This window comes from Ambystoma mexicanum, chromosome 4p, assembly GCF_040938575.1.
Source record: "Ambystoma mexicanum isolate Mex_15411 chromosome 4p, UKY_AmexF1_1, whole genome shotgun sequence".
Classification (NCBI taxonomy): domain Eukaryota; kingdom Metazoa; phylum Chordata; class Amphibia; order Caudata; family Ambystomatidae; genus Ambystoma; species Ambystoma mexicanum.
In genome coordinates this window covers 448,076,034-448,102,747 of record NC_090927.1, presented here as the reverse complement: position 1 = coordinate 448,102,747, position 26,714 = coordinate 448,076,034, and the positions used below count along the sequence as shown (strand labels likewise).

Here is a 26,714-nt window from a genome sequence, read left to right as displayed (position 1 = left end):
ATCAAGAAACGTGGACAACACACTGTGCACACCTTGATTTGGACGATCTTATTACATATAGGTTGTATATTTTTATATATATCTAGAGATATTAAACAAAGTAAAGGTGCGGGGGAGAGGTGCTCAGCCTTGGTACCTAGGCTGGAGATAGAGGACAAAAGAGAGTGTTTTCCTATTAGGAAAGCTTCGTCCCCTGCACACTATCTAAAAGGCCAAAGCCTAATGGTGATTAGAGAATCGTTAAAGATGGAAAGTCTTTTAAAGGCATTTCAGATATATATTCAAAATTTCACTAAATAATTAAATTTTGACAACTTGAAGGATAAATTCATAAGCAAGACGATATATTATTCATACAAGATGGTAGGCCCAACGCGTTTCGAGTAGCAAACAACTCTTCATCAGGGGCATTTTTTCTTTAAGAATAACATTTCTATAAAGAAAAGAAACATTTTAAATTTAAACAATATAATATTTTTAGTCAGTAAGCAATTTCGAAAGCAACAATTTCAAAACAACCTCAATTCAAGGACATCTCTGAGATACATGTCAACACACAGATCCTGGACTTAAAGTGTACAGTGCATAATTCAAATGGACTTAATTGTTTTAGAGTGTCTAACAGCCTTTAGAGTGAAACCGTTCTCACAAATTGACAAAACTTAAAACTCTTAATTTGAATCAAAACAGATACATTTTTCATCAAAACAGATACATTTTTTCGTACAACCAGGTTATCACTGGTGCTAAATGCCTGTATATGCTATTCACAGAGAGAATAATTCAATGTTCTAAGTGTTTTTGAACAGAAATGGATAAACTGAAGTTGTCACATAAAGAACAATTATAGCTAGTTGTTCTTACCTATTTAAAATAGGCCAAAAAAGATGGAGTGTCTTGTATGGCCATAGATGAAAGTGTTCCTGAGATGATTTCGCAAAGTTTGTTCTTGACCTGTCGTGAGATCTGGTCAAAGAAGCAATATTCAGATAAGGAGAAAGACGCTGTCTTAATGACAAAAATATAGGTATCTGGTTGTCATGTTTATGCATAAGGGAAAACACACTTACAAGTCTTTGGTTGAACAACTGGTCCAATGGCAGAGCTGACCAGTCAATGGTCACTGGGTATCTTTATCTGGTAAATGGTTAATCGATGAAAACTAATCCAAATCAACTGTTTCCAAGAAGAGTAACCTAAAAAACCAAGGTGGTAGAGGTAAGTAAAGACGAAACGGGGTATTTTTTAGAAAAGCTGTCACGGACCAAGTAAAGGCTATGTGGCCAGGATGGAAATGGTTAGTCTCTTATTATGATTCTACATAAAAGTGTTTGATAGAAGAAAAGCTTTATTCCCCAAAGTACCTGGCATAGAATAGGTTAAGGCTATGTGGCCAGATTGGAAATAGTAAGTATCTTATTTCGATTCTACATAACTAAGTGATACCAATAAAGTGATAAAGTTTGACTGGTCAGCTCTACCATTGGACCAGTTGTTCAACCAAAGATACCTATATTCTTGTCATTAAGACGGCGTCTTTCTCCTTATCTGAATATTGCTTCTTTGACCAGATCTCACGACAGGTCAAGAACAAACTTTGCAAAATCATCTCAGGTACACTTTCATCTATGGCCATACAAGACACTCCAACTTTTTTGGCCTATTTTAAATAGGTAAGAACAACTAGCTATAATTGTTCCTTATGTGACAACTTCAGTTTATCCATTTTTGTTCAAAAACACTTAGAGCATTGAATTATTCTCTCCGTGAATAGCATATACAGGCATTTAGCACCAGTAATAACCTGGTTGTACGAAAAAATGTATGTTTTGATGAAAAATGTATCTGTTTTGATTCAAATTAAGAGTTTTAAGTTTTGTCAATTTGTGAGAACGGTTTCACTCTAAAGGCTGTAAGACACTCTAAAACAATTAAGTCCATTTGAATTATGCACTGTACACTTTAAGTCCAGGATCTGTGTGTTGACATGTATCTCAGAGATGTCCTTGAATTGAGGTTGTTTTGAAATTGTTGATTTCGAAATTGCTTATTGACTAAAATATTATATTGTTTAAATTTAAAATGTTTCTTTTCTTTATAGAAATGTTATTCTTAAAGAAAAAATGCCCCTGATGAAGAGTTGTTTGCTACTCGAAACGCGTTGGGCCTACCATCTTGTATGAATAATAAATCGTCTTGCTTATGAATTTATCCTTCAAGTTGTCAAAATTTAATTATTTAGTGAAATTTTGAATATATATCTGAAATGCCTTTAAAAGACTTTCCATCTTTAACGATTCTCCAATCATCATTAGGCTTTGGCCTTTTAGATAGTGTGCAGGGGACGAAGCTTTCCTAACAGGATTAGCATCAACCCACCCACATACATCACAATTGACTGTTCTACAAAGTGACAATCATATTGCACCGTGCGCAAAGCCCATTGCCTCTTCAACTTTGTCTGTTTCTAATTATACTGTTAGAAAACCAACAACAACAAAAAACTATGGGCAGCGCAGTTTCCACGGCATGTGGGTCAAAAATCAGAGCTCATTCGCTGTTCTGGTATGATATTACTTAGAGCATGGCTGAGGAGTTTGTACATACTTTTCCACTCCTCATCCAGCCCCACCGGTGCCCAGGTACACCTCTGCACACTTTACTTCTCTCTGCCTGCTCTTCGCACTTGGCCTACTTTAACCTAACCCTCTTTAGTAATTTCCTGCTAAAAGACCTCCGAGTTAGTAACTGGTTCTGGGCCAGGCACCATACACTTTGGCCCTCTCCTCTTCTACCGGCACCTCACTTTGGTGTCAGCTGAAAGCTAGGATCGTTGACATTGCTCCGGTGCTGCCCCCAAATACATCCACTTTGCCAAAGGCTTCCAATGAACTCGCTAGTGGAGGTGTGAGGACTGCTCTCCGCTAGCATCTGTGGTTGCAGATGGTGTGGGGTTACATTTGGTGGGTAGGTGGTGGCAGCAAAGACTACAGCTACTTTTATCAGTGTGGGTGCCTCTACTATATTCCCATGTGTGCACAACAGTAAACGTTGATCAGTTATAATAAAGTACAGGCCATAGTTTTTTTTCTGTTCGGTTGCCCCTATAATACTTTATTTCTAAGTACGCACACTACTACATTAAAAGTTGACAATCACTGGGTCAGGTATGTTAGACATAATTTGTTTGTTTCATTGAAAGATGAGCACAGCTGTTCAAAGTGGCAGATTTATCCCGGCGGCATTGCAGAATAGACCAGTTGTCAGTGGTATCAAGCCACAGCATTTGCAGACTAGTAAAGCATACCTGAAATCATCAAAACACAATCTAAGATTAGGGCCTTTTTTGCCACTTTTTATGTGATCCTGCATAAAGAACAAATTGTTAAACTCGAATCTTTGGCTGTCCAGATGTTTTGTCCTACAATGTCCCACCTCTTGCCAGCATTGTCAATTGTGCTGGTTGTGAGGCAGTGAGAGTCGAACTCAGCTCTTGTCATCACCAGAGGTGAACGTTCTCACAACCAGCACTGTGGAGGTGAAGCCAGGAGATGCGTAGATGATAATTTACACATCCTCCTATCACAATGCACTAGGCTCAGGAAAAACCTGCAGATGAGCAGCATGGTTTCTGTCTAGCACCACACCATGGAGCCAGTAGAGAGGTGCGAGTAGTTTCTCTTTAGGCATATTGATGATTGGAAAAAGTGATGAAATATTTTTCAGAGTAAGTGAATATTTTGTCATGCATTCAGCACCCATGAAACCAACATTTTATTTTATAAGCTTTAACAACTTGCACATTATAAAAACTTGATGCATAACAAGTATAAGATTAATTACTATTGTCCCATCACCTGTATAAACCAGAAAATACCCTGCCAATATCACAGCGTCCAACAAACAAGTGTAAACCAGTTTTTGCTGTTTTTCCTTCCAATAGATTTGTTGCATTTCTTCGATATCAGAAGTACTATGACTATCCAATAGAAACCTATCTGGAGTACCCAATCCTCGTTGCACAAGGTATATGGTATTTATGGACGTTTTTCCTGTTATTGGCTGTTACTGTCTCACGTAAGCTTTGTTAAATGTATTGTGTAATTACTTAATCATTGTTCGTTCTTCTTTCTTCAGATGTGGTACTCTTGCTCCTGATTTTCTACTACAACACAAGCGTGAAAGAAGCTCTGCCTTACCTTGCTGTGTATCCTTTATTTCTGACTGACATGAATTGGTAGTCTGCTTTTAATGGGATGAAATGCAGTGAAACCCAAGCCATAGAGAGGTCTGTGGAGCAAACAGTAAAAATGCTCAGATATTTCTTTCTCTTTGCTGAGGGATATGTATGTACAACACAGGCGCTCGTGGACACTGTATCCTTGTACCTGTGTTTCTGGCAAGGTGCCCTGCCTCCATTAACTAATCCACAGGCCTTACCTAAACATCATCGCTTGAACTTTCACAGTGTGTGAAGTCTCTTCTCTCCATTCTCCTGCCATCTTCCATTTCTACCTCTAACTGCAATCTCTGGGTCGTGCTCATCCCTGCGTCTCTGCTCACAGCCCTCCACACCATATTCCAGAGTCCCTAAACAAGCTGACCTCCTCTTATGGCACTGAATACCTGAAGGACACCATCACTTTGCACGTCAACCCATCCTGTTTCTCTGCATGCCGTTCGCCTATCCGTTCTGTGCTTCACCAGCCACCTGCCCCAATCGCCACTTTATTGGTTAAGTATGTGGCTAACACTGCACTCCTACTCTTGTGGAAGAAAATTAAGTTCTTCATGAATCTATGCCCTGAACGTACTAGCAGATAAAACATGTAATAGATGGCTATTGGAGAATAGGTGCTGTACAGAGAAAGTGAAGCACTATAAAAATGGAGTGGTTTCATTATGTAATAGTTTAAGCCTCTGTACCAATTCAAAAGGCTGTGAATAAAGAGGAATTTGTCTGGTTAACCCCTGTGTGTTGAGGAATTGTTTAAAGAGTCAAGATTGATGCATGAAGAGACATCCCTTAGAACAACCTAGGTTAAAAGAATACAAACAAATGTAACCATTTTCAAATGAAATAGAACACACTGTTTTGTGATAAAGTATTTGTTTCAATTACAACATGATTCAAAACATTTCTTTGATGACAATATACCGACATTTATGGATTTATTAGGCACCAACAGCGATGCTTTTGAGCCTTTTTTTGTGATCTTCATCCCCCCTCCAATCCCCACTTCTGACTCTCCCTCCGACTCTGTCCTTGCTAACCTGCACCTCTCCATCTCCAACATCTGTGCCCTTGTCATGAGGATCTGCCTAAAACCTGCCCCCAAAACAACTGGTATGACTGATCTAGCATCTCTGAAACGCAAATACAGAGTTGCTGAACAGAAGTGGCAGACCTTGGGTTTACCCTCTGACAAACTGGCCTGCCGCCTGCTCCAAAGGCAATATCCCTTCTCTTTCCACTCCAAAGAAGTGGGCCCACCTCCAAGCCTGCATCACTGGAGCCACTAACAACATGGCCAAACCTTTCAACGTCTGCAAGGAACTTGCCAATTCAGCTGCAGTCTCCACCTCTCTCCTCCCTTCCCAGGCTCTCTGCACTGCTTTGGCCTCCCATTTCACATCAGAAACTCAGGTCATCCTGTCCTCACACTCCTCCACGCTCATCTCCACTGCCGCGCTCGCTCCTCTGCTTCCCTTGGCTCCTCTCCTTCCACCCCCCACCCTCTCCCTCTCCTACATCCTGCCCATAGCGCCGGATGAGGTCTCTAAAGTGGTCCTCTCTATGAAGGTCTCCTCCAAACAGGTGCTCCCCTGCTCCTCCATAACCATTAAGGACAACATCTCTTCTCTAGCCCCAGCTCTTACTGACTTCTGTAACCACTCCTTCACTAATGGCTCTTTCCCTCTATCCCTCAAGCACTTCTTGTGCACCCTCTCTTAAAAAAGCTGTCTGCTGACCCCTCCTGTCTGGTAACTATCGGCCTATTTCCACTATCCCCTTCCTGGGTAAACTCTTGGAGAAGCTGGTCCCCCCCACCCCCAACTGACCCTCCACACTGATCTTAATGGTTGCCTTCAAGACCATCAATCTGGATTCCGGGCATCCAAAGGCACGCAAACTGCTCTCCTGAACATCCGTAAAACCATGTTTGCAAATCTCGACTCCAACTCTCCCGCTGTTTGCATTCTCCTTGATCTCTCCTCTGCCTTTGACACAGTCAACCATTACATCCTCTTAAAACTATTCTGTGACACCCTCGGCATCATTCTGACCGGGCACTGGATTGGCTGACTCTTTCCTCACTAACCGCCCTTACCAATTGCAATTGGGCCCATTCTGCTCCACCACCTCACTTTCTACCTGTGGCGTCCCCCAAGGTTCTATCCTATCGGCATAGGTCTTCAATATCTATCTTGCCCCTCTTGCTCACCTGATTTCCTCCTTCTCTCCTAATTTCCAGTGTTATGCCGATAAGACACCGCTTTCCTTCAAACTTTCCTCTGCTACCTCCTCTTCCTTCTTTCTGATCCCTGACTGTCTGTCCGCCATTCAGGCATGGTGTGCAGCTAATGAGCTCTGCCTTAATGCCCTTAATGCCAGTAAGACAGAGATCCTTCTGATTAGTACGCCTGCGCCATCTTTTCCTCTTGCCCATCGGGCTGCCCGCTTTGGGCCCTCTACCCCCACCATCCTGTGAGGCCAAAACCTCTGGGTCATCTTTTTCCACTCTCTCCTTCATCCCTCACATTATGGACCTTACTAAGAAGTCACATTTCCAGCCCCAACTCCTCAGAGGCATTCTTCCCTTCTTCACCTTCCCCCAGAAGGTTAATGTCTCCAGAGCTCTGGTCCTCTCCAGGCTGAACTACTTCAACAGCCTCTTTCTCAATCTCCCTCTTTCCCACCTACACCCCTGCAGCTAATAAAGAATAGGGCTGCAAGACTTACCTTAGCCTCAAACCCAGGCACCATATCTCTGCAGCCATAAAATCTCTACACTGGTTCCCGGTGGCTGAAAGGATCAAATTCAAATTCCTCTGTTCAGCAGTGTCACGGATGGAGGGATGGATGGATAGAAGAACTGCTGTGTGTACCCAGAGATATCTGTGATAATTTCAAGGAAAAAAAAACAATTGAGAAAAATGAACATTTACTTTTTGTTTTTTTCTAATGCTTGGGGAGTCCGCCCGTGCTCCCCTCTCACCGCTCTACCCCAATGTATACCCTTACCCCACCTCCACCTATTCATTACCATACATATACTAAAATACCTACCTTTTTTAATGTCAAATAAATTCAGTCATTTCTCATTCTTTTTTTTGTATTAGGTTATTTGTACGGATTCGATGTAGAGGTAGGTGACGGGGCACTTAAAGGTTAGTGTTTGAACACAATTACATTAAGCAGGCATAGTAAAAATACATATGTTCATTGCGGTGAACAGAAGTCTTTATACTATCTGTATACTAATGTAATAGTGTGCAGACCCTACTTTCGCACATTTTTCGGAGTTGAAAAGTATTCAGTGCTTATGTTGGCTTTATAGAAGTATTCTGAGAAATTACAGCACATTTGGAGATGGCGATGTCACAATCATAAGACATGCTTGTCACAGGTTTCCCCCCTTCTCACCTGTCTATATTGTTTGCTCGTGATCTTCGGACATGTCTTCTTTCGCACTGTTCGGGATTTATATAACCCCGTGCGTGGGTCCTCGGATTCCAGCGTGCGGTTCGTGACCCAGCTCCAGGATACGTTCAGATGTCCGGGACGAAAACCAGGAAATAATGAAGTTCACACTCGGTGATCCGCGTGCGATGAAAATTCAGGAAATGCAGAAGGTAAGGATAAGGGGAAGGAAGAAAGAATATGATTTCAGGGGAACGGGGACCGGGGACCAGGAATCAGAAGTAAGCGCTGAACGAGCTCGGGCAACACACGTCCGACTACTGAAAGCGGTAGCGTTGAGACGCGCAGGGATGCGGGGGCGTGTCTGCTTTGTAGAGCGTACAAAGCGGAGACTGGCAAACAGCGTTCCGCGTTTAGCGGCCATGTTGGGAGTACTGCTGAGTTCAGTCCCCTATGGGTCAGGGACCACGAAGTCCAGAAGGGACGCGAACGGCGGTTCATGACAATGCTGTAATTTATGAAGGAGTACTTGAATAAGGCACATATATCCAGTAAGTACCCTTTGAACTCTATAAAACCTGTATAAGTAGTGATTTGCACACTACTACCTCAAGCATCAACTGAACAGACATATTTCTATTAAGTCAATGATTAAGGTAACATTTTACATATTCTTACATGGGCAAATGCTGGCATATCGGGGTAAAGCCATCGTAGTTTATCATACAGGGGCAAAGCCATGGCAGGTTTGCCCTTACAGGGACAAACGCTGTAATTTTGAACTAAAGACATCACAGGTGTGTTCTTACAATGACAAATATTGGCAATATTTGGGCAATGCCTTTGTGTGTCTTCCTAAAGTGGCCATACTGTCATTTCTTCTTCTCCTGTCTATACTGAACATCTGCAAAACAACCCAACTAAGAGCCAGGCATCTATTTTTTTTTCTGCATGTCTAGTCCTGTGCAGAGTTACATGTCTGTTTTTTCACACTGAAATACTGTCTGATGGAAAACATTGTGCCCCATCAATGTCCAACAAAAATAAATAGCTAGAAATAAAAAAGCAATATTTATTAATTCAATTGTTTGGTGCCTACTAATGCCTTGTCCTTTCTAATTTCATTAATTCCAAATAAATAAATAAAAGTAACACTCATTTTCAGGTTTACATACGTTAAAACAATATAACATTCTTAAACTAAAGAACCGGCCCACGATATCAAAAGGAACAAAACACAAAGTGGAAAATTGTCTGGCATGTACTTGAAGGAAAAACAAATGGATTAAGAAAATGAGGTCAAAGATGGGTGCAGATTTTTACCCACTCCTTAAAAACTTAAAGTTGAATTCATTTTTGGTAAATTGAACATCAATAGTTAACATTTCCATCTGGATGAGGCCTGGTGAGTGATTTCTCATCTGTGCTCCAGCTCTTACATTTAAGTCATTTTTTATTATTGCTGATCTGTTTGTGCATCGAACGCATTGCAGCCTTTCTTTCCAGTCCCTTCCTGTTCATCCTCCTTCCCTCCCAAGACCCCTGATTGGGCGTCCTGCCCCTCTTAAGTGATCCCAGCAGGGTAGCCCCACTGACCGTGCAGCCCTTCCGGCGGAGGGCCATGAGGCAAAGGGCAGCTCCTTCAGTCGCAGCTCCAGACTGTTCGCTTGTGTTCTCTGTGGAAGCATGCAGTGCAGCCGTCAACCAGCACCGACTGACAGGGTAAGAAAGGCGTGGGCAGGAGGAACAGCCATTACTGCTCCCTATTTAACTCTCTCCTCTCTTATTACTCCTAATAGCTAGGTTTGCAGTCTTGTGCATGTCACAGTTGTATGTTCTCTGTATCTTGCATTAGGTGAATTGTCAGCGATTCAGGCTTTTTCCCTCTTTCTAGAAAAGTCAAATCTGTGTGTTTTGCATTGGTGTTGTGTCAGAAAATTAGTCTTTTGCCCTCTTTCTAGGAAAGTCGAATCTGTGTGTTTTTGCATTTGCTGTTGTGTTTGATAATGAGGCTTTCCCCTCTATCCCTCTATCTAGGGGTTTTCCCTCTATAAAAAAAACGCTTCTAGGCGTCTTGCTTTTCTGCTGTATACATAACCTAGGTTTTCCCTTTTTCCTGGACACTTGAATCTAGATTGTTGCATTGCTGTGTTTTGAAGTTGGGCGTAATGCACAGCAGTTTCTCCCTCTCTCCCAGCTGCTTCTCTCCCGCTCACCCTCCATGGTGCTTTCAATCTCCCCTATCTTCTCTTACTCCTACACTATCACCTATCCTATCTCTCTTTCGAAAGTTTGGAAGGAAAAAGTTCAAGAAGGATCTCCTGCTCCCCAATCCTGCCCATCGCTGACACCTACGTGAACTCTTCTTCCAGGCAGACTGTCACAGAAATCCTCTTTGTCATTCCCTCTCCGGACCTTTGAAGTTCCCATATGGTCTCAGTGTTCTCCCTTTTCTCTACCTCTCCCATCAATGGTGGCACCCATTGGGAAATACTCTTGGCATGCTTCCTTTCCTCTAGGGCCATCATTAATGTCTACCTGAATGGCACTGTCATGGTCCAGGGCTCTCAGCCCAACCTCCTCCTACTTGATAGGCATCTTCCGGCACTCAACCTCCTCCCTTCTCCTGCCACTTCTATGACCCCTCTGCCACCACCAACGGGTGTACCACATTCCTGTACCCATCCTCGGAAGGCCTTCAAAAGTGGCAATCCGCTCCACTTAGCTACCCTCAACTCTTGCACTGCTGTCAAATACTTCTGACATCTGTCACCTCCATGAAGACCTCAAACTCGACGGCCTTGCTCTCACCGAGACGTAGTTCATGGGCAGGTCTGTCACAAGTTTTGACACTCTGCTCCTGGAGGGCTACAAGATCCTCTCTAAGCCCAGACCTAACCGGTCCGGGGATGGAGCGGCCTTGATCTTTCCTGAATGGGTCCTTGCTACTATCATACTATCATAATAATAATAATAATAATACCCACTCAGTCCTATTCCTCCTTTGAATGCCTCGTCTGCAGGTTTGTTGTCTCTCATATCCTCTCGCTGACTCTGGCCACCATGTACAGGCCTCCTGGGAGGCCCAGTCTCCCTCTTCCTCTGAGTGACCTCACTTCTGCTCTCCAAGCTTCTCCTCCTCGTAAACTTCAATATTCACCTTGACTCCCCTGATGCGGCCTCTGGACCCTTCTGCAACCTCTGTGACACTCTTTTCCTCTCCATTCTTCCCTCTGGTCTGACACTCTCAGCCAGACACACCATGGATGATCTCATCTCAGCAGACATCCCATCTCCAACCCTTTCACTATTCCTCTCTCCTTGTCTGAAAATACGGTCCTGTCCTTTCCACTGGACCTCCTAGGTCACCGGGCTAAGCCCACCCCCACACTGCCAGTCTCCTTCTCTGTCATTTGACCGATGAAGCAAGTGTCAGTTGCTGCTTTTGCCGCCATCTTCATTCCCCCTCCCACTCCTGTCACTGACTCTCACTTTGAGACAGCCCTTACTAACTTTCAACTCTCCACCTCCAACACTCAGGACATCCTTGCCCCTGTCATGAAGATCTGCATGAAGCCTGCTTCTATGCGCATCACGTAGTATGACTATGACCTGGCCTCTCTGAAACGCAAGTGCAGAGCTGCTGAGCGGAAGTGGCAGGCCTCGAGCACATCCTCTGACAAACTGGCGTGCTACCTGCTCCAAAAGCAATACAGACTTTCCATCTGCTCGAAGAAGACGGCCTATATCCAAGCTTGCATCTCTGGGGCCACCAATAACACGGCTGAACTTTTCAAAATCTGCAAGGAACTCCCCAATCCTAATGCAGTCTCTATTTCTCTTCTACCTTCCCTGGCATTCTGCACTGCACTGGACTCTCACTTCATTACTAAAACTCAGGGCATCCTGTCTTCACTCTCCTCTAAACCTCTCCCTTCTCCCTCAACTTCTCTTAGGCCTCCCTTGCCCCCCCCTTCTACTCTCCTCGTTTTCTCCTATATATCAACTGATGAGGTCTCCAGACTAGTCTGCTCTATGAAGGTCTCATTCAAACAGGTGCTCCCCTGCTGCTCCAGAACCATCGAGGACAACATTGTCTCCCTTGCTTCAGCCTTGGCTGAGTTCTGCGATCACTCCTTTGCCACTGGATCCTTCCTGTTACTCCTCAAGTACTCCCTTGTGCACCCATTCCATAAAAAACCTTCTGCCGACCCCTACTGTCTGGCTAACTACCGCCCTACCTCCATTACCCCTTTCCTAGGCAAACTCTTGGAGAAGCTGGCCATCTCCCAGCTTATCCACCACACTGAATCTGTGGGTTGTCTCAAAGACCACCAGTGTGGCTTCAGAGCTGCCAGAGGCATGGAAACTGCTCTCCTGAACACCCGTTAAGACTCTCTAATTTCGATTCCAAATCTTCTTCCATTCTCATCCTCCTTGACCTTTCCTCTGCCTTTGATACGTTCAATCATGCCACCCTTATAAATTGGCTCTGTGATACCCTTGGCATCATGGACCTGGCTCTGGACTGGTTGACCGCCATCCTTTCTGACCAACCTTCCTAGTTCAACTGGGCCCTTTTCTAGCCTCCATCTCACGATCCACCTGTGGTGTCCCTCAGGGCGCTATCCTCTCACCTTGGCTTTTCAGCATCTACCTTGCCCTTCTGGCCCATTTGGTCTCCGCCTTCCCTCCTAACTTCCAGTGTTATGCGGACTACACGCAGCTCTCCTTCAAGCTTCTCTCCTCTGCCTCCTCCTCTCATTCCTGACTGTCTACTATTCAAGCATGGTGCACTACTCTGCCTTAATGCCAGTAAAACTGATATCCTTCTCATTTGAACCACTTCCCTCCTACACTCTGGCCTCCCTCCAAGGGCCCCTTCCACTCACTGTGAGGCTAAAAACATTGGTGTCATCTTTGACTCCTCTCTCTCCTTCTCTCCTCACATCACGGACCTTGCCAAGAAGGCCCACTTCCAGCTGCACCTCCTCAGAGGCATTCTTCCTTTCCTCACCTTCCCCTAGAAGCTCAATGTCTCCAGAGCTCTGATCCTCTCCAGGCTGGACTACTGCAACAGTCTCTTCCTCAATCTGCCTAACTCCTCCCTTTGCCTCCTTCAACTAATCCAGAATAGGAATGCATCATCTGCATCATTGGTCTCAAGCCCCCTCGCATCTACTTCTTTTTCATTTTGGTTTTCTTTTTTTATCATAACACTGCACTGGCACACTGTAATGCAATGTGCCAGAGTACAGTGTGATCTATCCTAAAGAAGTGAAGGATTGATCTAGGATCACCACTGTGTATTAAACACAGAGAAACTGTTAGTTTATCAACATCAAGAAAAAAAGAAAACCAAAATGAAAAAGAAGTAGATGCGAGGACTGTAGGTCCCAACTATACCAAGTATTCCCACCCCCCAGAAGACACATCTACCAGGAATGAGTGGGGGTCTTTTTTAACTAAAAAACCTGCCCTCAAATGAAACTGAATAAAGTCAATGTTTTTTCGTTCTGAGGACAGCCTTTTATGACAGATGAATAGAAGTTTTCCAAAAAATGTTTCTGTTCTTGCAAAATTTTTATGAATCAAATTACCCAAATCCTATTGTGAAGACACGTTATTAAAGGGAAGATTTGGGTCCTGACCACCCTCATGGTCCAGCACGTGAATACCCTACATTTAATTTAAATCACTACAGGTTTGAACAAATGATATCTGGCAAATGATTTCTAAATGTTTGCTCTTCTAACCAATACTTTCGAGCATGTCACCTACATTCCTTCCTTTGAAATTGACTTCTGTATGTTACAAATTACACTTCTTTTTTAAGAGATCACACCAATAAACCCATTCAAGTGAGAAATATTGATATTTGCCATACTTTGTGTTGTAGTCCAAGTGAGGTGGTTGATCTGCGCTCAGTAACAGTATTTTAAATCATTGCAATAAGGCTGCTACTTTTGATGAAAATTGGTGGTTTATTGCTGTGCAATTATATAATCATAGCAAGTAAAATGGATCCTTTGTATACTTTTCACAGTGTCATTAATTATCACATTTGATCAAGGCTGTTACTTGAATATATTCTCAAAATAAGACTCCTTTGTTATTATTCATTTTACATTTCTTTAATCCATTCAGTTGATCTCGATTTGGTGAGTCTTAATTAAATTTCAATATTTCAGATAAATTGTTTAAATGGGGTCTACTCATCAATTTGGTTACTTTAATTTTGTGCCAAGCATGTGTCATCTTAATATAGTTGGCCTGTATGAGAACAGAATTGCTTGTATCAGTTGCAGTTTTCATGTACCTTTTCAGTTTATGGGCTTCTTAAGTTTTCTTGGGGATTTGAGAAGGGGAAAACTTAATTTAGTAAGTATAGCGGTGGTTTACCTGTGGGTGAGTATTAATATGCTAGTTCATTCTCTAGCTTAATCCTGGAACGCCAAATCCGGGTGGTTTTGGCGTTCCAAGATAGCCGATGTATATTATTATGCCTGCGTGTTGCGGATGCAATGGCATCATCACACTGATGTTGTGACGCCCTCATTGGCCAATTATGGGCAATACCACGATCATGGCAAATTCTTTCTAAATTTAAGAAATTGAATGTTTTTTAAAAATATTTCTTTCTTTTTTATTCTCCACTTTTTTTTGTTTTTATGCTTTCTGCACATAATTAGTTTTTCCTTGTTTAGGGCTCATGTATTTGCTAATGGTGATATAATTGTTAGCTCCCGAATCTGCTGGTTTATTTTGTACTACATCCTAATACTACTCCAATGCTCTTTGAAATTATATTACATGGTTGCATTAAACTTTTTAAGCGTCAAATACTGATACTGTCACACTTATTTTGTCCTTGCCTATTTGGTTCAATGTGAATTATTTCATTTAACTTACTAGGTAATACGTTACAAATTTCAATTGACTATGCAGGCTATACACACAATGTCTATTAGGTTTCATACACTGAGTTGCTAGATATTCTCAAATTTTAACAAAGAGAGACAGAGAAAATCAAGAACAATTATTCAGTCCAATTATTTGAAGAATAAATAACTGAAGAACAAATAAAAAATATAAAATAAAAGGGATAAAGTTACATATTTAAACCAAAAGCCATCACAGTTGCATCCTTTTTGATGATGATTCACAGATAGGTGTAGAACTCATTATCTTGATTTAAACCTGTAAAACATGTATCCATAATATTGATCCATTTAGATTATTTTTGTTGAAGTAATAGTTCTTTTTCCTCCTCTTGGTGGCAAATCTATTCCCTCTAGACCCACTACTTTGATTTTTGTTCCAGTTTGTCATTTGGATGTTCTATATTAAATCCACCACTAGTCGGTAGTGGATATCTTTGTTGAGTATTGCTCTGAAATGTTCCATTATTCTAATCTTCAGGTTTCTTATTGTACTTCCAATGTTCCATTTATTACATAAACCGTGCATTTCATAGATGACACATTTTATATTACAATTGATGAACTGATATATTGTTTTTTGCTTTCCATTTGGAAGATCTATGATGTCATGATTCCAGCCAATGAGCACAGTGTACATTCAGGAATCCCAGTTAAGCCATGAACATTACCTCAGTCAGTGAGTCAGAAGTGGGTGTTAGCCTGGCATACATGGCATTTGCACTACTCCCAGCATCAGTTTCCATAGACTTTCATAGAGTTAACATTGGCCTTATACTCCTAACATGGCTGCCGCAAGATCCATTCAGATCTGACAGCACGTTCCATTGATTTTGCAGAGGGAGCTACTTAAGCCCGCCTCCAGTGAAGTGCTTGCTTTGCGTCTTCTCCACTGACAGCGGGTGTTAGGACAGTTTTTCTGAAGTCCAACTAAAGGCTTAGTAAAACCATCCAGCTGAGGCAGTACAAGACTCCCCTCTTAGTATAAGGCTGTAACACCTGAGTATATGGTAGCATAAACAGAGATGCCAGGCTTATCTTAGGAGGGAGAGAGGGCTGTAGAATCAGTGCAAGTGAAATTGTCATACAAATGATCCAGAGAAACACTGAAACACTATGTATTGTAAAAATAAAGGATTTATTTAAATACAGGTAGGCCTAGATACATATAGGGTTAAGTATTAACACATTATATGAAATCACAATATAAAAACACACTATACTTGAAAGTACACAGACCCAAGTATAGACCTTATTTGAAGTACCTAACAGTAGTTCTAAGGAAGTCAAAACAATTTCATACACATTCAGTATAGGTCAAGCCTATTCTTGGGGAGCAAAAACCAATGGTTACTTTTTACAATTCCATTCAGTAATGCAAGGGCAGTCGACCCTTCCAGTTGTATAATGATTCTTAGCACAAATCACTTAATCAGTCAACTATACAATATACCTTTGGTGAATAGTGAAAACCTATAACTACTTTTGTCATAGCACACAGTTATACTAGGTGACAATTACAGGTGCTTTTGAAATCGGGGAACCCCAGATTGAGGTAAGCAGTATTTGGGATGGCACACAGCTACCACAAGGTAAGTAAAACCCACATATTGTTTAACCTCACAATGGAGGGGGAAAGTAAAACCCAATGTTACACTTTACTAAATAGTTATTCTAGGTAGGCAACAACCTAATGCAGACTTATTAAGGACAAGCTAGTAGCAAGTCAGGGGAAGCAAGACCCAGTTGGGGGACACTCATACAATTATCCTCAAGGGACTAATCTTTACTTTTGGAAGAGGTACAACCTAATCACAGGAGAGTAAAACGGTGGCTAAGGAAGAAAAGATGTTAACCATACTTTTAAGAATAGTGCATCACACATTGAAGATCAGTAAGAAATGTTGTAACTGTTCACTCTTAGAATTACAGTTACCAACCAACTCTTTACAAGTAGGTAACTTTGAAACACTTATTTTCTTTTCTAGGCAGAAGTCCCAATCCCTTCACAGTCTTTCCCTTATTCTTGGAGCATGAGTGTTCTCGGTGGCAGAAGCGGGGTCACTAAGATTAGTGACCAACAGGCAGTGTCAGAATAGGTTCTTTAGTAGCAAAAGTCAGAGTTTCCTTAGGAAAACTGGGCAAACCGGTAAGTATTGTACTTTAGAGTTAGAAGAGGGTCCAGGGGCTTTGCAGAAGACTCACCAGCAGGATTCTAGCAGTGCTACTGGGTGTACTGGACGAGGGACCGCCCAATCACAGAAAACACCACATAGCTACACAGAAATGCTAACAGACTTAAGTTAAGTACAGACCCAAGCCAGCACAGTACCTCAAAATTGAAGAAGACTTTGCAGCAGGAGAACTTCAGGGTCTTCAGCCAAATACCCAGTCAGTGGATTCTTTGTCCTGGAGACTGAAAACAAGACCTCAGAAGGGACTGAAGAAGGCTCTAGGCAAGGTTTCCCTTGCAGCTGAATACAGTTCTGTGGATTTGGCACCTTTTCAAGGAGCACAGAAGAAGACAGAAAATCACGGTTGAATTCATGTCGTTACAAAGGTCCAGCACTCTGGTGAGGGGACTTTTCAGATTCTATTCGTGTCTCTGGAGATCCACCTGGATGTCCACGAAGTTTTAGCAAGATTCGGAATTCGGAAGGCCATGCACTGCACGATGGCTTGAGGTCCCAGGGTATTGGGGTATTGCAACAATGCCAGGTCGCAGCAACACGTGGGATGGCACAAAATGCAGTTCTTCTTGAGTCTAGTGGGTCTCATCAGGCTTTGGGTCGGGGTCTTCGTTTCCGGAGATCTCAGGTCGATTGGAAGGAAGGGCTACAGAAGGCTACGATTACACAGCAGGCTCTCCTGTCGCTGGAAACTCAGCCACTTTTCCTTCATCTTCCTCTTCGGTCTAAGTTCCAGTGGTCAACATATCTTCAACTTCCAGGCTCGCAGTATTTATCACGATTACAGCACAACCTCTACATTCTCTCCCTGCATTTTACAAGAAGGGGCGGTCTGGTTGTCCAATTGGGACAGCCAGCTTCCCACTGGGATTTGTCCCCATTCAAGCAAAGCGTAAGACAAAGGGCTGGGGAGTTTTGGACTGCTCCCTCACTTCCTGCTCTCACAGACAGACTGGAGCCTGGGCATGGGGACTCCTGCCGAAGATACAAAACCCACAAAGGAATTTCCCACCCTGGAGGTCAGGGGAAGGAAGAAGAAACGACAAGAAACCCTAAAATGGCGAACAAAGGAGTTCAGGGACCATTTTAGCAAAGGTGGCTCGACGCCATTTTGAAAAAGATGGCTCCCACGGTTAGCGTTACTGGAGCTGCGAACAGCCGCGGTAGATGCAAACCATGATAGTTCATTATGAAACCACTGGCATCACCCATTGAAGGTAAACTTGTCATTGTTACAGATTTGTTACAGTTTTAATGTGAAAGGGGATACAGTGTATTTCCCCAGCACTCTGCAGAAGGTGGGGAGTGCGGGTTTCACAGTGTAAAATGTAAAAAGGGATCCAAAGATCCTTTCTACCCTTGGGAACTGTAGTTCACTCAAGGTTAGCACTAGAAAGTTAAAAGGGGACCCCCTAGGGCACCCCAGCAACAACAGGCACTTATTTCCAATAAGTTGTTTGTTAAAGATAATAACTTTAAAAAGACACTATGGAGAGTCTTAAAAATGACACCCATAAAAATAGATAAAGATTATGTGAGTGTGGAAAAAGGTTCCCACTCACTGAGGTATTATGGAAAAATATCCCACTAGTAAAGCAAAAAGTTCTGGTGTTGAACCAGGAAAGGAAGATTTATCAGTTCTGTGCAAATCTTACCTAACAGCGGGTAACGCTACCAATGCTTTCTCCTCACAGAACCTGTCAAAGGAGAGAAATAGAAGACATTACCTTCACAGAAAAAAGACAACAGAATTTTTATAGCTCATAGAAAAACTTACAGAACTGTAGTTTTCTTTGAAGTAGTATCTCAGTCAGCAGTGGTTATTATTACGGCAGCAGCTCCTGTCAGAGGTTTTGCTCACAACCATAGCATCATCCGTCAGCAGTTTTTGTCCGAAGCCTCAGCATCTCAGTCAGAAGTTTTCCTCATACCGCAGCATCATCTAACAGCAGTTTTCCTCCGAAGCAGCAGTATCTTCAGTCAGAAGTTTCTTCCGCTGCCTCTGCACCATTCCAAAAGGATTATCCGCAGCTTTCCGAAAACCTGCCGATAAAACAGAGGTATTTAATTAACAAACAAACTGAATAGAAAAATACAAAAGTTGAATAAGCTTTCGTACTTGAAGTACTGCAGGTTTCTCTCAGCACAGTTGTTTCCACGCTTTTCCTGAAGACTGCAGTTATTCCGTCTAGTTGAACTTACGTTGTTTAGCGTTTCCTCAGCTTAAGTAACCTTGTAGTCATCCGCAGCCATAAACCTTTCCGAATTCTGAGAACCTGCAAAAGAAAAGTTAATTATTAGAAAGAGAGATCTCTCCAACGTAGGAATAAATACATGATATAAATAATACAGCGTTTTCTCCCAAGATACTTTACCCAAAGACATATCCTGGAAAAGTATAGGCATTTTCAAGGCAAACAACTATTGAGTCCTCAGCATTCCAAGACTCCATTGTATTTCATTTTCAACACACCCCTGTAGAAAAAAGGATGTAGAGCTCCATACATAATAAACACAGGTGAGAGGGGAGAATACCAAAGTATATATATTAAGGCAGCACCTTCTCAGTAATAGATGCAATAGCCATTCTATTGTTGTTGTTATCGTTTTTACAGCAAAAGGAATCCAAAAAGTGCCCAAGTACAGGTTCACAGCCTGAGAAGGCATTACGCTCCCGAGGAGTCCAGGTAAGCGTTACATATGATAGTTGTTCCAGTCACCATATTGGGGAAAATTGCACGTCTGCACATTTGTAGTTCCCAATTGTTTTGGGTAAATTCAACATGCTTTGCAATTTGTTGCATTCGTTTGGTTTAATGAAGCTGGGGCTGATTTGATTTTTGATAGTTTTAGCTTTTTGAAAAGTTATAGATGGTATGGATCCAAGAAATCAGATAAAATACTATGCAATTTTAAAATGTTGTAATGTTTCCTTAAAATATTGCTTATGATACGAGGGTTGATGCTATTTCTGTCCATAGAGCTTCTTTCTGTGTTGGCTTCCTTATTGACAATAGGTTGCTGTCTTTCTTTACATTTTGCTTGAATTTCTGGTTTCTGTAAAAATCTTGTGTTGATACATAGCCTCTTTCTTTGAAAGTCATATATTTTTTTCTGTCTGCTTATCATATTCAGAAGATTCACTGCAGTTTCTTTTAATCGATAGTATTTCACCATATGGGATATATCAAGGAAGTAGATTCTGTCTGTGCTTTCATTCATTGTCAACTTAATATTGTGATTGTTAGTATTCGAATAGTCAACATATTGTGAAAGTGAGTGCTTGTCTCCATCCCAGATGATGAGGATATCATCTATAAATCGCCCCCAATAAATTCTGGGTAAGTTCAGGCATGTTCTATTGCAAAGTTGCCCATGAAAAGATCGGCATATGATGGGGCACATTTTGAGCCTATTTCAATGCCTTGCTGTTGCTGGTATATTTGTCCATCAAAGCAAAAAATGTTATTGTACAATGTAAATTCAAGCATAGATATAATCATCTGATTCTGTTCATAGTATGAAATAGATCTTGATTAGAGAAAGTATTTGGTTATTTCAATACCTTTTCTGATGTTGAATGCTTTTGTATTAAGATGTGACATCAAGTGTTACAAATCTATAGTTAACATTCCAGGCGATGGTCTAGCTGTTGAATTACGTGTTTTGTATCTTTGATGAATGATGCCAAGTTTGAGGCCAAACTTTGCAAATGAACATCTATGAACACTGATATTCTCTCCATTAGTTATACTATTGATGATTGGTCTAAATGGTGGCATTCTCTGACATTTCTTGTGGATTTTGGATAGAACATAGATTTTCGCCATACTGGGAAATTGTATATTCATCATCATTAAGTAGTCCTTTATCACACCAATGCTTTCTCATTGTTCTCCATTGTTCTATTACATTTGGGAGAGGATTCTTTGACAGTTTTTCTTATAACCGTGTTGGTCATTTAGATGGTGTAATGCTTCTTTTACATAATCTTGTTTGTTCATGATTACTATTTTTCCAACTTTATCAGCCAATTTCACAATGTAATTAGGGTTGTTTTCTAATATATTCAGTGCTTCTTTCTCTTTATATGATAAATTCAATTGTATTTTGCTCCGCTGACTGGTTAGGTAGATAGTTACTTCTTTGTTAAAGAGGTCTACTACTGGTAAATTAGGTACAAATGTTCATCTTGGTTTTAGGTTGCTTTCTTCTGCTAGATTAAGGGATGCATTCTGTTCTGTGGTGAATCTTTCTAGTGTATATTCTTCTGGACCTTCAAGGCTTCGTAGATTTATTGATTGTACTGATAATTGAGACTGATAATGTTGATGGAATGAATGTTTCCTCACCAGAGTCTGTTCTCGATGGTGCCATCTTCAAAAAATCTTTTAGTTTAAGTCGTTTACAATATTTGTAGATGTCTAAATTTGTTTGGAAGTAATCCTAGTGGTTTGATGGACTAAAGGATAAGCTTTTATTTAAGACTGATTTAAAGTCTTCATTTAATTCAAGGTTCGAAAGGTTGATAAGCAGATCTATTTGCTTCGGTCGTTGTTCTTTTGAGATCTTGTGGACATTCCTGACGTGCCTGCGCTTTGACTTTTTGATTCCGCCCCTCTTACCTCGTTGATGTATCTTTGTGAATTTGAGGTACTTGGGTCTGCTGAGTTGTTCCTTTCTTCCTTCACTCATACTTCAGGTTGGTTTATGTGTAAAGATTACATACATTTTATTCAGATTTCATGTCCTATCTGGTCAGCCAGTAACACTGGAGTTCTACCACTGACTGCTTCTGGTATTGTTTTATGACACTTGTCTCCAAATGGTGGTATAGGAGCTATGGGTAGTTCACATATTTCCAGTAAATTGCTCTTCGACTGCAATTATTTGTAGTTATTTGAAGAACAGCGATGTTAATCTCGATCAGAAATGGCTTAAAATATCATTTATAGATGGTGGAAGTATGCCCATGGAGGGTGCCTGTACAATATCACAAAGATGAGAACAAGCTAGTTTATGAGGGTGTAATGAAAGTGGGACATACACTAGGGAAAAAACAAACCAAACATAGAAAAAATCTAGACGAAAACAGATGACTTACAAAGGTAACCTAAAACTAAGGTGCAAGCTCCTTGAGTACTATATACATATACAAAAATACATTATTAAACATCACTGAAGGCAATGGTGGGGTCAGGTAGGAAGGATGTGGCACTGGTAGTTCCCTCTCACAAGAAAAGGAAATTTAAGCTGAGTTTTAAAGTGATCCAAAGTTGGGCTGGCTTTAATTTGTGATGGGCAGTGGTTATTTGTGGGGTGAGTAGGGAGAAAGGGTGGAACCTAGAGGAGGCACAGCAAGGGTATGGGTGAGGTTGAGTGCCTAGGAGGATCAGAGGGAAAAAGAGAAGTAAACTAAGGTGCAATCAGGTCCTGTGGCGCAAGACCATTGATAGCTTTGTAGACTAGGAGAAGGTACTTTAAAAAGGGAGCAATCGTGCATGGAGAGCCAACCATCATGTTATTGGTAGGTAGAAGTGGGGAGGATCTGTGTAGGTTGTAGAGAATGTGGGTAACAAAGTTGAGGACTTTGTCTAGAGGAAGGCATAGAGGGGAAGGCCAATGAGTAGGGCTGAGCAGCAGTCAAGGTGAGATTGAAGATTAGAATTTTTGTAGAGTGGGTTTAAAGAAAAGGATGCATCTTGCAAAGGTTGAGGAGGGTAACACGGGCAGCAGAGGCATTGGTAGTGATGAACTGAGTCAGAGATCACTATCAAAGAGGACCCCAAGATTGTGGGCCCTGGGCACAGGAGCAATATGGCCAGGTGGGAAGGAGATAGGGGAGGGAAGTGGAGGGATGTCATTGGAAGCCAGGAGTAAGATGACTTCAATTTTTGAAGAGTTCAGGTCAAGGCAGGGGAGAGCGATCCATTGACAATTGCAGTGAGACATTCATAATCCGTACCGAGATGTCTGGGGTGAAGGAGGGAAAGGAGACACATATTTGAGTATCATCAGCAACAAATTGATTGTGAAAGCAAAAGGATGAGATAAGATTGCCTAAGTGAAACACTTGTGTATAGGCGCGTTATAAATGCCATATCATATCATAAATGCCATATCATAAGGGAGAGGTATAGAGGGTTAAGGGCAGAGGTCCAAGGACTGATTCTTGGGAATGCCAACAGGGAGAGGGGTAGGGTCAGAGGTTTGTGAGTTCCAAGAGATTTTAAATGATCGACCTTTGAGTTAGGAAGTGATCCAGGCTAGAGCAGATTTGTGAAATGTAAAAGCCTGGAGAGTGAGGAGGAAAGAGAAGTGGTCTACGGTGTCGAAAGTGGCACATAGGTTCAAAAGGATGAGTATAGAAGAGAGTTTGGAGTGGTGAGCACCAGAGACAAAATTGGAGAAATGCAAGTGCAGTCTCAGTGGAGTGTTTACTATGGAAGCCAGATTAAAGTGGATCTCCAAAGCCATTATCCTCAAGGCACTTGGTAATACGATTGAAGACCACATGCTAGTGGACCTTTGAATAAGAGGAAAGGAAAAAAACTAATTTGTTGGGACGTTTGGGTTAGCAGAGGGTTTCTTCAGTAGGGTGTGGTGGGTCGAAAGAAAGAGGTGGAGACTTGAACCTTATGAGTATTTCTTATTAAAATAATATTAAGCTGCTCTTTCCCTATTGCTAAAGGGGTTTCCCTGCCTATACAAATAACTCAAGGTGCTTGTCAGTCGCCAGGAAGTCCAAAATGAATATGTCCTCCATCCAAAACTAATTCTACGTGACCCTACCAATTTTTTAACTAACTGAAATGGCACTAGGAAAATGTCTCCCCTTTTCTGGTCTTTCTCTTGTGGCAATGTCTCCATGTAGTGCATAGTTCTCTTCCATAGGATATCTTCAAATAGTCTCTTGCGACCTTCTGGACAAGGTCCTGTAGTACTTTTATAATGTACTTAGGTTTGCTCTCCCCTTTTCATACGGTTTTTCACAAAGATTTGTATTACTCTAATTTATACCTTGATCCAGACATAGGTGTCTTTCTGACTTTTGTAATTCCAACTTTCTTAAGTTGTTTATCCTTTTTAATTACTTGTCCTTCCCCCTTTCTTGGTTTTCCTCAGTACGACTTCTTCATGTATTTGTTTCACTTGATTTCACTTCCCATTCATATTGGGGAACTTCTCTCTTTGACCCATTCGTTACTCTCTGGATCATGTTAACACAGTTCCACTTTATTAGCATTATATCTAATGTCTCATCAATTTCACTGGAACGTGTTACTCTTGGTGTATATTCCATAATGCCTTCTCTTTCGGGTTTATTTCTTACTCTTGTGATTACTTTAACACCAGTTTCGCTTTAAAAGCTTTATCGTTAGTATCTCGTCAATTGTACTGGAACAAGTTTCTCTTGCTTTACAGTGATGCCCGGCAGCCTCCCATTATTCCTGTTCTCTCTGTTACCTCTGTATCTGCAAGGGAACGCTTTTTGGTTCAGCTCATGCGCGGGTCCACTTCCTCTACTCTGTATCTCGTGCTTCTTCTTGTCTGCATCTCATACTCAGTCTTCTTCCTCAGTACTATCTCGTCTGACTGCGGTTCACAGGGTATCTCATGGACTCCTTTGAGGAAGGGGTTCAGTGCTGTTCAACCGGTGCGCTGCCCACCACAAAATCATTGTGGTCATGTCACCACCAGGATGCTTCCCTTCTCCTTTAATTCTTTCTTTTTGGAAAAGACAGGCTTCCAGCATTTCCCTCTGCTGCTCAGGACTCCTGTGAAAGTCACAGACTCTGCTGATCTCCTTGGCTCTACCTCCTCCATGCACCACCTCATCAGGAGGCTTCCCCTGCTTACATTCATCTCTGATCATGTTCTGCATCTCCTTGGCATGCTCTCACTCATCCCAGGGTGTTTGCTCTCTTCTTCCAGCCTACTCGGCTCCTGAAAAGACCAGTCCTCTTTCTTGTGCCCAATGGGATATTTTAGACTTGTCTTCAGCCAAGTGCTTGGAGCTTACAATGGTCTTTATATCTTTAAGCTCCATATTTTGGCATTATGATGGATGCTCTAGGGAGTTCCTCAGAGGAACAGGAGTCCTTGTCCCCCAAGGGAGAGTCTCTCCCAGTTAGGTCCCACTTGACCAGACCGCTACGGAGGGTCTTGCGAAGTGGGCTCACCTCCCTAGCCTCACAGACATTAGAGACAGGATTATCAATTTTGATATGTGATGGTCTGTTACAAAGGAAGGAAACAATCTAAATCGGCAGACTTTTTGAAGACCTGGGTGACATCTGACTCTTTGGGATTACCCCAGAATACTGAAAAAAAGGGCTGAATGCACATTTAGTGCGCATTCGGCCTGGTGGAAAAGCTTGAAGCCCATAATACCAAATAAGTGGAGCAGGGTTTGCAGGGGCGTCTCCTGCTCCCTTGGTTTGGTATTATGGGTTGCAGGGGAGTACCCTGCATACATGAAATGCCCAGCGGGGGACAAACAACCAAAATCCCAAATGCTCAAATTACAAAATGCGATCAAGTGGGCTCTGCAATTTTGTAATTCAAGCTTTTGGGTTTCGGTTTTATAACATAGATCTGACTCTTTATACCAAAATAGTGTGATTAGTGGTATCAAAGACAGAGGATAAGTCAGGAAGCATGAGTACCCTGTTGCAGGTTAGGAGGACGAGGACACTATGACGACATGTCCAATACGTGTTTATTAAATAATAGGAATGAAGCCTATCTTTCTCTGATACTAACGGGTGTTCCCTACCAATATGAATAACTAAGGTGCATATCAGTCGTGAGGAAATATCGAAATGAAAGTTACTGTCAAAAGCTCCCACGCTAACTGACCGTACGACTAATCTAACAAACTAAGGTCCGGAGAATCCCTTTTCCTGATGGTGTACTGGTCTTCTTTATAGAGTTCCTCTTAATATCCAGTTTTCAGATAGTTTCTGGTCACCTTTTGTATCAACTCTTAACACTCGCAAGGGTTTTGGATTTTCCCCTATCTTTGTGGACTCAAAAATGGTTGCAGTACTGACAAATTCCCCAAGGTGGCGCTAGCGGTCTAAACTCTGACAGGGAAACTGTATTTAGGAGTTGCAAGAGGGGCAGGGACTTCAAAGCTTGTTGGTTAATTGAAAATCTTAGCCACCTGCTGTTCCCAGAGGCCAAGAGGCTGAGAACTCTTAACACCTCAGAGATTCCCACACCAGGAGGCAGGATATCACATGACCCTGTTGATTGATTGAGGAGAGACTTCCAGGCAGCCTGCTGGAGCCCACACAAAAGGCTCTTTCTGTTGAATGGGGTATGTTAATTTTGAGTGTTTCCTGTCAACAGCCCTCTGCCAGCAAGGAGAGACATGTGATCAGTGACCCACCCAGACTTCTGGAGGCGGACCCAAACACTTGGGGAGTTGAATTGCAACAAATCTATATTTTATAGAAATAGTGATAACTTATTGTAACCAAATGACAGGAATGTACAACTTTGAGAGTCTTAGTTTGAAAAATGCCCTCACGATTTGAGTCCAAACTCCAATTTGTACCATGTTCTGGGGCAAAACCCCGCTAATTATGAATATTGTAGACAATGGGCCTCATTCCAACCCAGGCGTTAAGGGGTTTACGGCGCCCTAAACGGCACCGACCCTTAACGCCTGATTCCAAGGTCCCTTAGCGCCATGGTGAGTTTAACGTCTGCTTTTTGCAGGCGTTAAAATCCATGGCGCTAAGGGACCTTGGAGATAATTACGGCACCGTAATTTACGGTGACGTAATTATCTCCTTCCCCACTCCCATTATGCCCTATGGGGCAAAAATGGGAATGGGGAAGGGTAAATGGGAAATGGGGATTTACAGCCCCACTCACCTTGGAATATAGTTTACACCATGGCGGTAAAGGTACGACCCAGGCGGTAAC

At 42.0% G+C, this 26,714-nt stretch overlaps 1 protein-coding gene across 2 annotated transcripts in view; it reads left to right on the top strand.

Annotated features, from left to right (window-relative positions):
* SLC66A3 (solute carrier family 66 member 3) overlaps nucleotides 1-26,714 on the top strand; it is a 172,130-nt gene that overhangs the window by 61,781 nt on the left and 83,635 nt on the right. For both annotated transcript variants that reach the window (XM_069605964.1, XM_069605965.1), the window contains exons 2-3: nucleotides 3,944-4,026; nucleotides 4,138-4,207. In XM_069605964.1, coding sequence (XP_069462065.1) covers nucleotides 3,944-4,026; nucleotides 4,138-4,207 — 153 coding nt within the window. The remainder of the gene's footprint in view (nucleotides 1-3,943; nucleotides 4,027-4,137; nucleotides 4,208-26,714) is intronic.